General features: G+C 36.8%; 1 protein-coding gene across 1 annotated transcript; it reads right to left on the bottom strand.

The window, feature by feature from the left end:
* Nucleotides 1-218: 218 nt before the first annotated feature.
* On the bottom strand, nt 219-7,754 carry LOC128983680 (protein D2-like). The gene is made up of 4 exons (XM_054403075.1): nt 7,520-7,754; nt 4,381-4,473; nt 2,631-2,679; nt 219-443 (listed from the first exon to the last, which is right to left on the bottom strand). Exons 1-4 carry the CDS (start codon nt 7,751-7,753, stop codon nt 229-231), a joined length of 591 nt encoding a protein of 196 aa, XP_054259050.1. The 5' UTR covers nt 7,754; the 3' UTR covers nt 219-228.
* Between the last annotated feature and the right edge of the window lie 2,827 nt (nt 7,755-10,581).

The following is a 10,581-nucleotide window of genomic DNA, read 5'->3' on the forward strand; positions in this document are numbered from 1 at the left end:
AATTATAATTTTTCCAACAATGAACATACCTTATTTCTAACGACCAACCACAACAAACACCTAACTACCTGTGTTTGTGGGGCGCATCTTACAAGAGACAGAACGATCTGTGCAACTTCACACATTGAATAGGACAAAAATACATGGTTTGATTTAGGGTTCAATAAATTTATTTATTTTAAAATTTCATGGTAAATTTGAAAAATCAACGGTGCGAGCATGGCTTAATTAAGACGTTGGATTCCCAGAGGCGTTGGCGGAGTACTGGAGGCCCGCCACGGGTCCGCACAAGTTGTACTTCTGTGTCCACTCCCCCAGATGGAACCTCGACCTCTGGCTGTCCTCAACATGCTGAGCCACCCGGGTCCCTGGCCGCATCAGGTACACGACCAGTAAGTAGTGGTGGGTACCCGAGCCTACTGGAGGCGCGGGGCCGGCATACGCTACAAGGGGTGTCACGTCACGGTTAGGAATACAGAATAACAATATAGTACAGTATAGGCAGGTTAATTTCTTTCCTCAAAATACAAATTAAGGTTACATAATGAGAGTCCTATACGTCTTCAAAATTGCTAATCTACTTGCCATGTTAGGCAAACGTGAGTGTCCACTGGGCAGAGGTGCCCATCCCCCCTAAACCCAGAGGCGCAATCCCCCCCCCCCCAAGCCAAAGGAGTAGTCCCCCCAATTTATGTTGTCGTCTATTTAAACCCACCCTCCCCCCACCAATTTATCTGACAATTTTCCCTTTACCTCATAAAACGAGTATTTAAAGTATTTAGTAAACTTGAGGTACATAAAACAAACTTGCTGATTGAGAATCAAAATTAAATGTTTATTAGGAAACGACATTTAACAATACATATCTAACTAATGGTTGAATTAGAAGTTTTTAAATTTACAAAATTCCGAATTTGTATTGTCAGCCAAAATGTGCTCAGTAGGCCTACTGCTATAGACAACGTCTTCAACACGTTCAACAATATACTCGGTGTATTACTCTACTCCAACACAGTACTGTAACTGTACAATATATTAGGTGGCGTTAATGTTTAGAGGGTACATGTATTAGCATTCAAACAGCTTTAAGTGTATTAATAATACTTTGGCAAAAGTATCTTAATTGTTTCAAAATTATAGGCAGAGTCACGAAATAAGCCAGACTTGTTGCTCGCCACTTCCAGGCTGCCTTCTACAAAAATCGCCGGGCAAAATACCATGCCACCAGAACAAAAGGTTTTTGTGACGAAGTAATCTTATAATTCATTTTTATAGCCCCAGGATTGCCTTTTATGACTAAAATGGTAGGAACGTATCTTGTCAGACAATCCGTTTGTACACAAAACACGAAACGATAACATTCATATTCATTCATATTCATAACAAATAGGCCTATCAATCCACGCGTGTATATTGCCGCGGGCAGGACTGGAAGTAAACTGAATCAGGTTATGACGGAAAGACGTGGTCTCTGGATTGTCGTCTGCGTTATCAAAAGCTGATATTGGACTAATTGTAGTGACGGAGGAAAGTATGTTGAAAATATAATTGTATTCATAATTGAGTTTTCCATTTAAAACTATTGACAATAATAACAAACTTATATGCTGAATATAAATGATGGTCTCGAAATTCTACAGTACTGCACGAAAGGAAATTTATTAAATACTTTGAGGAGTTTGAATATCTTATGAATACATAAAATTGGGGACAGCACAACATTTTTGAGTTAAAACACTCAATTAATTATGAAACCCGCCATTATATTTCCAATACTCTTCTCAGTCACTACAATAGTCCAATATCAGCTGTTGAAAACGCAGACGACAATCCAGAGACCACGTCGGTCCGTCATAACCTGAACACGATTCAGTTTACTTCCAGTCTTGCCGACGGCAATGTACACGCGTGAATTGATAGGCCTATCTGTAATCGTTTCGTGTTTTGTGTTAAATGTTTGTAACGTATTCTGACGACACCTCCAGGGGATCTTTTGTAAATCTTGACTATGTAGCATATAAAATTCGACACTGGCATGTTAAGGATTGTCTGACAAGGTGCTTTACCATTCTTAGAAGCAATCTTAATTACGAACGGCAAAATGTTGTTGGTGTTGAAAGTGAGCTACTTTTAGTGAGAAACACTTTTTCGGACTGCTTGTACAAAATTATACAGCCATTATGACAGCTAGCAAAAATTAAATATCCCCCCCAAAATCCCTAAAAAAAAGTCCCCCCCCCAAAAATTCCTGTGGCGCAAACGCGCCACAGTACCCCCCCTCTGGGCACCCCTGCCACTGGGGCATTACAATCTCAACATTGGGTTCAATCTACGAGCTCAGACAAGTGAGGCGCTACGAGGTCTGATATTCTACACGGAGCAGAGCTTTAGATCCCTGAGGCTACACTATGACAACACGTCCATAAGTAAATACTATCACAGTTAGCTGGTAACACGGGAAACCAAAGAAAATCTCATAAAATCAAATAGAGGACCTTAACAATTTAATTTGATTTAAAATCAGTGATAAAGCTATGTTGGGAAAATTCTACATCATACAATCAGTGTTCTAGAACATGCAGCCCTACTTGTTTTGATAAAAAATTCTTTTATCACTTTTCTATACTTACGTGTTATAGTTTTAGCATTAGTAAGATTTCCTTTTTTAAAGTCTTCTCCCTGAAACAATCATTAGGTAATCAATGAATATTATATTACAGCATGTACAAACTCGATATTTGTATTTTTTAATTCAAGATTCACTGAGAGAATACTTTTTAGCTCCTATAAAATATTCTCTGTGGTTTTTGCAAGTAGGTGCATGAAATTCAAAACGGTTGTGTTCAAAAGTTTCCCAATTTCCCCCTAAGTAAACTTTGTGAATATCGTCGTGATTACCATGAAATCCAATCAATGTTTAATTTGAAAAACCTCTCCTCAGAGGATACTGTTTCTTTAGTTTTATGCTTACGATACCCTATTGTTTAAGAAGATGTTCTCAAACGTTAAACTATTTAGACTTCATAGGTTCTAAATAAAATTATGAGGCGAATTGAATCATCCTTACGACAAATTTTTACTTAATTATTTTGTTGAGCTCTTGTATATGTGGTATGTAATTTAAGCTGAAGTTGAATGAAGGACGTGCAGAAGAAATTACTTGCATAACTTCTATAACAGTACCAGACACAAGTTCTTAACCCAGTATAAAACTTAACTGAAATACTAAATTGCTACACATAGTAAACAGCATGTAACGCAGTATAGTTTCCCTAAAGATGTTCGTGCGGTAAACTTATGTGATGTTATACAAATTATGTAAAAGGATGTTTTCTGAAATAAAACTATATTGTAAAATCTTTGGACTCTTTGGACATTCTTTGACACGTGATTGTTACTTATCAATAAGTTGGATTCGCTAATTCCATGTTTAAACCATACAACATGTGTCTAGTCTGTGATACACATCCGCGACCACTGACCACTGACCAGTAAGCAGGTAAGCAGATGTGTTATTTATCGACGCTGGTCGCCGCGCCGCGCTCGGCCCAAAACAACGACCAGTAGCCGCGTAATCGCCGCAGAAATGACTCCTAATGACCCCCTCGCCACAAATTGTTTCCCAATGACTTTCCAAACGTAGAATTAAGCCGTCGATTACAACAGGTACAATTAATAGTGTCATTATTGGCGCGTCTCTCCGTGTATCCCGGGAGCCCGTACGACGCCGACTAACTGATTATAAACGAGTCGTTCGATTATCTCGCTACCAATAATTAGATGTTTGCTGTTGCCTTTCTTAATTGTAAATTAAACCGGAGCCCGCACGACGTGCTGTAGATAGCCGATGGTGATCTGGTTCGTTAAATAGCCGCATTAAGCAGCACTGCTCGCCAACACTGTTGCTGTCGGTAATGTAGAATGCAATGACAACGCACGATTACTGATATAATAATGTTAGAAGAATAATGTTGTGCTCTCCTCGGAACCGTTTATATACGTATACCTATTGATGTTTCATGATACCGTACAAGCATTCTTTAAAAAGTGCTTGTTAAAGTGTTTGTTTTAGAAGATAAGAAAATAATAATCAATATTTGAATACGCCTACATTTCAGCAGATAGCACCCTCAATCAAAATAAATCGGCCTAGCTTCAACAAGTAGGAAAAAAGTGGGCGAAAGGGTCCAGGTAAATTTATAAAAGAATTTCTTCTTTTAACAACAGTACAAAAGATAACATTTTAGGTACAGAAACTTTACCATAACACTATCAGTTATTATGTCATTCTATGGTTATACACCTTATGACCGTCTTTCGTAGCCCACAACTCGATCACTCGATACAATTAAAATAATAAACAACTTTTATACTACTAACCTCGATGTTGGCCACTATCCAGTGAAGGTAGTAAGTGTCTTTGGTCAATCCTGGGGCGTCCGGATCTACCATCAGCAGAGTGTACTTGTCCTCCTGTCGAACAAAATAGACTCAAGGTCAATAGTATACATACGATAGGCTTAGTAAGGGCACAAGCTTATCATAACTCATACTACATTCCAAACACATTTTCAAAACTCTAAAATCTGAATCTGGACGCAGTTAAGGCCTCCATAAAATATATGTTTGGATGAATAGGACCCGAGTAACTTTCAATACACATCCATAATTAGGGACCTACACAGCGGACGGCAATCTTGTATGAAAATAAAACCGAATGAAATTTCGCATCAATGAAGATTCATTCGGCAATAGATATTTGACAACATTTGTTACAATTGATCAAAAATACAGTATTTATAGCAAACATGCGGTAAACTACAATTAGTATTTACTTTATTTTATTTATTAACTAGCTGGCCCGACAGACGTCGTCCTGTCCTAATGTGGTTTTATGTCAAAAGCTCGTTCATTTTAGAGATGAGCTCGTTCGCATGGCTCAATCACGTCCTGGTTGAAGTTCGTTCGATACGCTCATACTCACCTTTAGGTTGGAGCTAGTTCGCTGCGCTCACTTGCCTTCAGGTTAGCTCGTTCGCTACGCTCACTTACGCTCACGCTATGCTCACGTTCGCTTTTGGTTGCAAATTAGCTGTTGTCATAAATTTAAAAAAATAATAGTGCTGCACCCTGTTGGTAAACCTATTAAATTTTTAATGCTATTGAACATCACAGAATCAAATTATTTAGTTGAACCAGCTGTTAAGATACTTTAATTCCATTGAAATATGAGTACTCATAAGGTTGACATGGGAAACTCCAGAGCCACTGGGGTGGAGCCCTTTTGACGGATCTGTACCAAACTTCACACAAACCATCCTTGAATAATGCTTAATAATACCTGAAAGTTTCATTACAATCTGTCAAGTGGTTTCGTAGTCCATAAAGGACAAACAAACAAACATACATTGGATTTTATAAGATACGAGGTGTTAGCCCGTCCTACGTACGGGAATTCAGTAGTCAGTTAAAACCGTGTACAATTCAGATCAGCTAGTTTACACAAAGACAAAGTTTCTTGCAGTTTTAATGAGAAAAATCATCTTGTAAACAAATGTTGTGTGACCAAATATGTTTTTATTCCATCATAGGCCTATACGATATGCATTTTAAATCCGATAATTTTACAATAGGTAAAACAGCAATTCTGCAATTTTTGTGAAAACTGTTGAAGTGAGATTTGCAGCCGTTTCGCACACTGATTATAAGTAGCCTACAGTAGAGAGAGTAATAGTCAATTGAGAAGTGTATAGACCTAGTCAACAATACCACCTTCCATAGCATATCTGCCTCTTCCATAATTATTACCACCGCAATACAACTACACTATACACAATTTCCAGTAGGTCTGAATTGAAACTACCTAAAATAAAACGATAATATCCAATAAAATTCACAGTACACGTAATTTAACTTTGGTGTCCTAACATCAAAACTAATCGTCACACCTATCATTGCATTAATTGCTAAATATATAAGCGTAAACAAAGAAAAGTAAAAACAATAACAGTTTGTTTTGAAACAGTTGTTTGGTTCAAATAACATTCAATTGAAAAAAGAATTGGTCACATGTAGCAGGAATATAAAAAGTAAACACGCTAGTAAAACTAATGACGAAATTGTCAATGATTATTATCCATACCGTTATCAGTTCTATCCTTGAAAATTACCCACCCTCATAGAATAAATGTACATCGTAATTTCCCATATTAGTTAATTTAAACTACAATATATTCATCGTTAAAATGAAAGTGATATTTTCACGTTTGGGGCGCTGATATAGGCGCCCCCAAACGTAACCACAACTGAACATGATTTCAAAAGGATGGTTTGTCTAATTGCAGTATCCTAGGTTAATGTTGATGTTGTGTTCAATCTATGTCATCCATCTGTTTATCTTTGTATAAAACCCGGCTGAGGTTGAGGTGGTAATTTAAAATCGTGATTCCTGATTATTCTTCATCTTCTTTTTACGACATCAATATTTCCGCGCCTAATCCAAACAAAGTCCAGACAAACATTAATTTTAAACAAAAAGCTACCATGGAGAATTAAAACATGTTAACATTGTAATTTTTCTAATCTTTCCTTGAAAAGTGTAGCACTAAAATAATTTGCATTTATCCTTTTTTATTAAGACTCGTGTACAGAGCCTCGATTTGTACTGTGGTTTAATTATTTTTTGTTAAAACTGTGGTTTAAACTGTGGTCTAATTATCTCTACTAATCTTACTTATTTACTATAATCAATGACAAAATAAGAGTAAATAAAATAACCTCATAGTTCCATAGTTGATATTTAACCAGCTGTTAGTTAAAACAAATTATATTGCTCTAAAACAAATCGAAAATTACAAAGATCGCTTTAAAAAATAATTTGAACATCCTAGTATTTTACTATGTATATTTAATTAATCTGTCATCCTCTTACAGAAGAATTGAACGAATCAATGATTAGCATTACACATAGTATAAATAAGTCAACCCTTAGTATGTCTTTTATTTTTATCCAAATGCTGAATTTGTGACACAAAAGCTGAATGTTTACAGCTGTTATGTTAAGCAAATTATTTTATGCCAAAAGCTAGTTTAGAATCTTATCGTCGGCTGCTAGACTTTTAAAAAATTAAAACTTAATTTCTAAAAAACTGGGACCCTAAACTAAAATTATGGCTTCGACATTCCCTAGTTTTCAAAATTATCTTTCTTTCAACACAAAAATCGTGAAAATCCGTCGAGTGGTTGATTCAGAATCGTGAAATAAAAAAACACACTTTCGTTTTAATATTATAGATATAAGATTGTAAAAGAGTCTTAATTTACAATTACATTCCCAGCATAGCTTAATCGTTACCAACGCCATGGCGAATGTCTTTGAGAACCTTGGTCTCCGATTACGGACCCACTACGCACGATGCTTCTACGCACGAATACGTATACAGTTCTTTGATCATCTTTGAGACGTTTATTACACAAGAAACTTCATATAGATTAAGTGTTAACAATTCAATGCACTTACAGGTTTAGCGTCAGACAGAGTAACAACGGGCTGCTTCTGAAATTCAGATTTGTTGTAGAAAGTGTTGCAGTTTTTAGACGAGAGCTCCAGGTTTGTGGGGACACTTTTGACCATAAGGCCGCCACCGAGGCTGCAGACGTCGTCTCTCCAGTTGTTGGTACCAGGGCTGGGGCAGTTCCCCGGGGCCGCGAGGACACCGTGGACCACTTGGGCGAAGACCCAACACACTGTCATCACGTCCATGCTGCTGCCACTGACTGTTGACAAGTCTCGGTGTTTATGTAGTCAGCTGTGCCCTTGGTCGTTCAGCTGATCAAGCATGGGTTTCTTCACTTTCTCCCGAATCACAAAAAAACCACTCTGTTTTATGCACTTTTAAAACAGCAAAAAGGAAACCTAACGCCGATTCTTCGCATTCGTGCTAGCATGTTTAGAATAAAAACTTCAAAAGTAAATTTTATAGCTTTTTGTAGGTACTCGTTTCTAACCAGCAACAGTTTGTAAGTTTATAAAAAATGTTACATATCTACAAATCTAAACAAAACAGCAAGGATTTAGTACTGATTAACAATTAATGAAACTACCGGGCCAGGCTTTCTAGATACAAAATTATAAATGTACCTGCATGAAGATTTCTAGAATTGTTTTCTTTTACAAAGATCAAATTTCTCTATCAAAAGCGATGGCATCCGTGCTGACGTGCTTTTTGAATCGAATTAAATTGTTTTTTATTAAGAATATTTCGTACTTTTATGTTTTGGGTTACGATCAGAACCAAAATTGCTATCTACAGGGATTTGAAAATATTTTGTATTTTTAGATTTTAGCAAGTGGAGAGTTTATTCAACTAAATCATTTTCAAACGGGGCAGCCAGAAACGTCGCAGGGCATTAACCTTGGTTTCAAGGCTTGGGAAACTCTTTTTCCGGTCCAGGGAGAGAGCTGATTTTAGCGGTTTATTGAACCGCAAATGCGAACAAAGGATTTATTTCAGATGAGATAAATATAGTTTTAGTGACTTTCCCTATAGGGAAGTCGCTATTACCCTAGGTAGCACACGGAAAGCCGTAGATCCGGGATCGATTTGCTTCTTCGTTTTGATGTCACCAGAAGCCATAAACACAATGCGTTCAAATATGGTTAAAGGCCATGCCACAGCCACGCGGCGGGCGCGAACACGAAGTTTAAAAAATCGCTCACCATGTTAACAAATGGGACAAGTAACACAGCACTACTGCGCCCGCGGGCGTGCGGTGTTCACCACAACAGCTTTCTGCACGATTTTTTGAGACTACCGCGGCGGTAGTTTGGTCTAACGCATGCGCAGAGGTGCACCTCGAACATTAATAATTCGCATTATTAGTAATAATTTTCATGTTCTCTCCTACATATCTATATAAGAAATAATCCTAACAAGAAGTGCATAGGACCTTTCTTGTATTTTATTTTACGTAGATTATTTAAACATATCACAAACGTTTTGCTAAAGGCCATGGTTTTTTGAGCTATTTATGAAAAACCTATTTTCACCTTAGCTCCACCCACGCCGATCAGTACTTTTAGTATGTTGTTTAAGGACCCTTCTTCCCCTACAACCGTACATAATTTGGCTTAAGAATTCTTTCCTCTATTTTAGATAATTTCATGGAGCCGGGACCGATATACTTTTCATTTTGATGATCATTGAGGCCAAAAACATCATTCGTTCTAATTTATATATGTAGTTGTTATAGCCTAATATAAGTCCGCCGACAAAATAACTTGAGTAATTTTTGTCCGATTTTGATTTATACATTTGGCTTGAAGATGTAGGGCGGGATAAACTTGGATGAGTTCGCGAACCATGGGAACCTGGTTTTACGGGGTAAAATTGGAATTTTATGAGGTATTACAAGTTTCTAGAACAAATGATTAATTATGTTGGTTTACCTTATGATTGCCAGGTTCTTGATGAATGAAGAAGTTTAAGCTCTATGTAAATTTCGCCACAAGTGTGGCATCATCAGGAGCTGATTTGAGTTTCTTGTCACATCACTATCACTTTAAAGTCACTAAAAAGCAATCGATACTGCTACTCGTTAGTGACTTTAGGTGATAGCTTGATGTGATGTGACAAGAAACTCAAATCAGCTCCTTAAGATGCCACACTTGTGGCGAAATGTAGAGCTTAAACTTCTTCATTCATCAAGAACCTGGCAATCATAAGGTAAACCAACGTAAAAATTGGGTTTTCTCATTTTTGACCCTCAAAACACAAGATTTCCCAATTCTCTCTAAACCTCTTTAAAGAACTTAATAAAACAAATCATTTAGTAGGTATATCATTATAACAAAGTGTTTTTGTGCGGTTATTGATAACGGAGAATGTAAAAAAAAAATTAAATTTAAAACGAGGTGTTAGCCCGTCCTACGTACGGGAGTGGTCAGTTAAAACTGTGTATAAATCAGAACAGCTATCTTACACGTATAAAGACAAATTTTATAGCAGCCTACAGTAGAAAGAGTTTATCAATTGAGAAAGTGTATAGGCCTAGTCAACGATATCACTTTCCAATTCCATCGCATACCTGCCTCTTCCATAATCAATATCACCACAATACAATAACTCATACTATACACAATTTCCAGTAGGTCTGAATAGAAACTCCCTAAAATAAAACGAAAACATCAAATAAAATTCACAGTACACATAATTATAACGTTGGTGTCCTGACATCATTAAACGAATCGTCCACGGATATATTTTGATCAAACTTGGCCAATTTATTTATTTTATACTGAGCTTTATTATTATTTTACTAAAACACACTTTATTAGCCTCCCTGTTGCAGCAAACCTAGGTATGATATCGTTAGGTTTATGTTATTTAAAAATATATTTAATTGAAAATCAAATCAGGCAAATGGACATTCGCTTAGTCTGCAGGTTTGCTGCGGCGCGGGTATTATACAGTAGTTGTAAGATAAGGCAAAATAAAGTGCACCCTGACTAATTTTGCCTTATTTTTACACAAAAAACGTTCTATTTCAGTTATTTTGTCATCCGAGCTTTTTTATTTTGAT

The sequence above is a fragment of the Macrosteles quadrilineatus genome, unplaced genomic scaffold (assembly GCF_028750875.1).
Source record: "Macrosteles quadrilineatus isolate MER2022 unplaced genomic scaffold, UCM_ALF_1.0 Scaffold_1__1_contigs__length_201487025, whole genome shotgun sequence".
Lineage (NCBI taxonomy): Eukaryota > Metazoa > Arthropoda > Insecta > Hemiptera > Cicadellidae > Macrosteles > Macrosteles quadrilineatus.

Coding starts and splice junctions, on each gene's coding strand:
- LOC128983680 (XM_054403075.1), bottom strand. CDS start 7,753: ATGACAGTGTGTTGGGTCTTCGCCCAAGTGGTCCACGGTGTCCTCGCG. Junction 2,680..4,380: donor GGATAGTGGCCAACATCGAG/GTTAGTAGTATA, acceptor TGATTGTTTCAG/GGAGAAGACTTTAAAAAAGG. Junction 444..2,630: donor TAATGCTAAAACTATAACAC/GTAAGTATAGAA, acceptor CACCCCTTGTAG/CGTATGCCGGCCCCGCGCCT.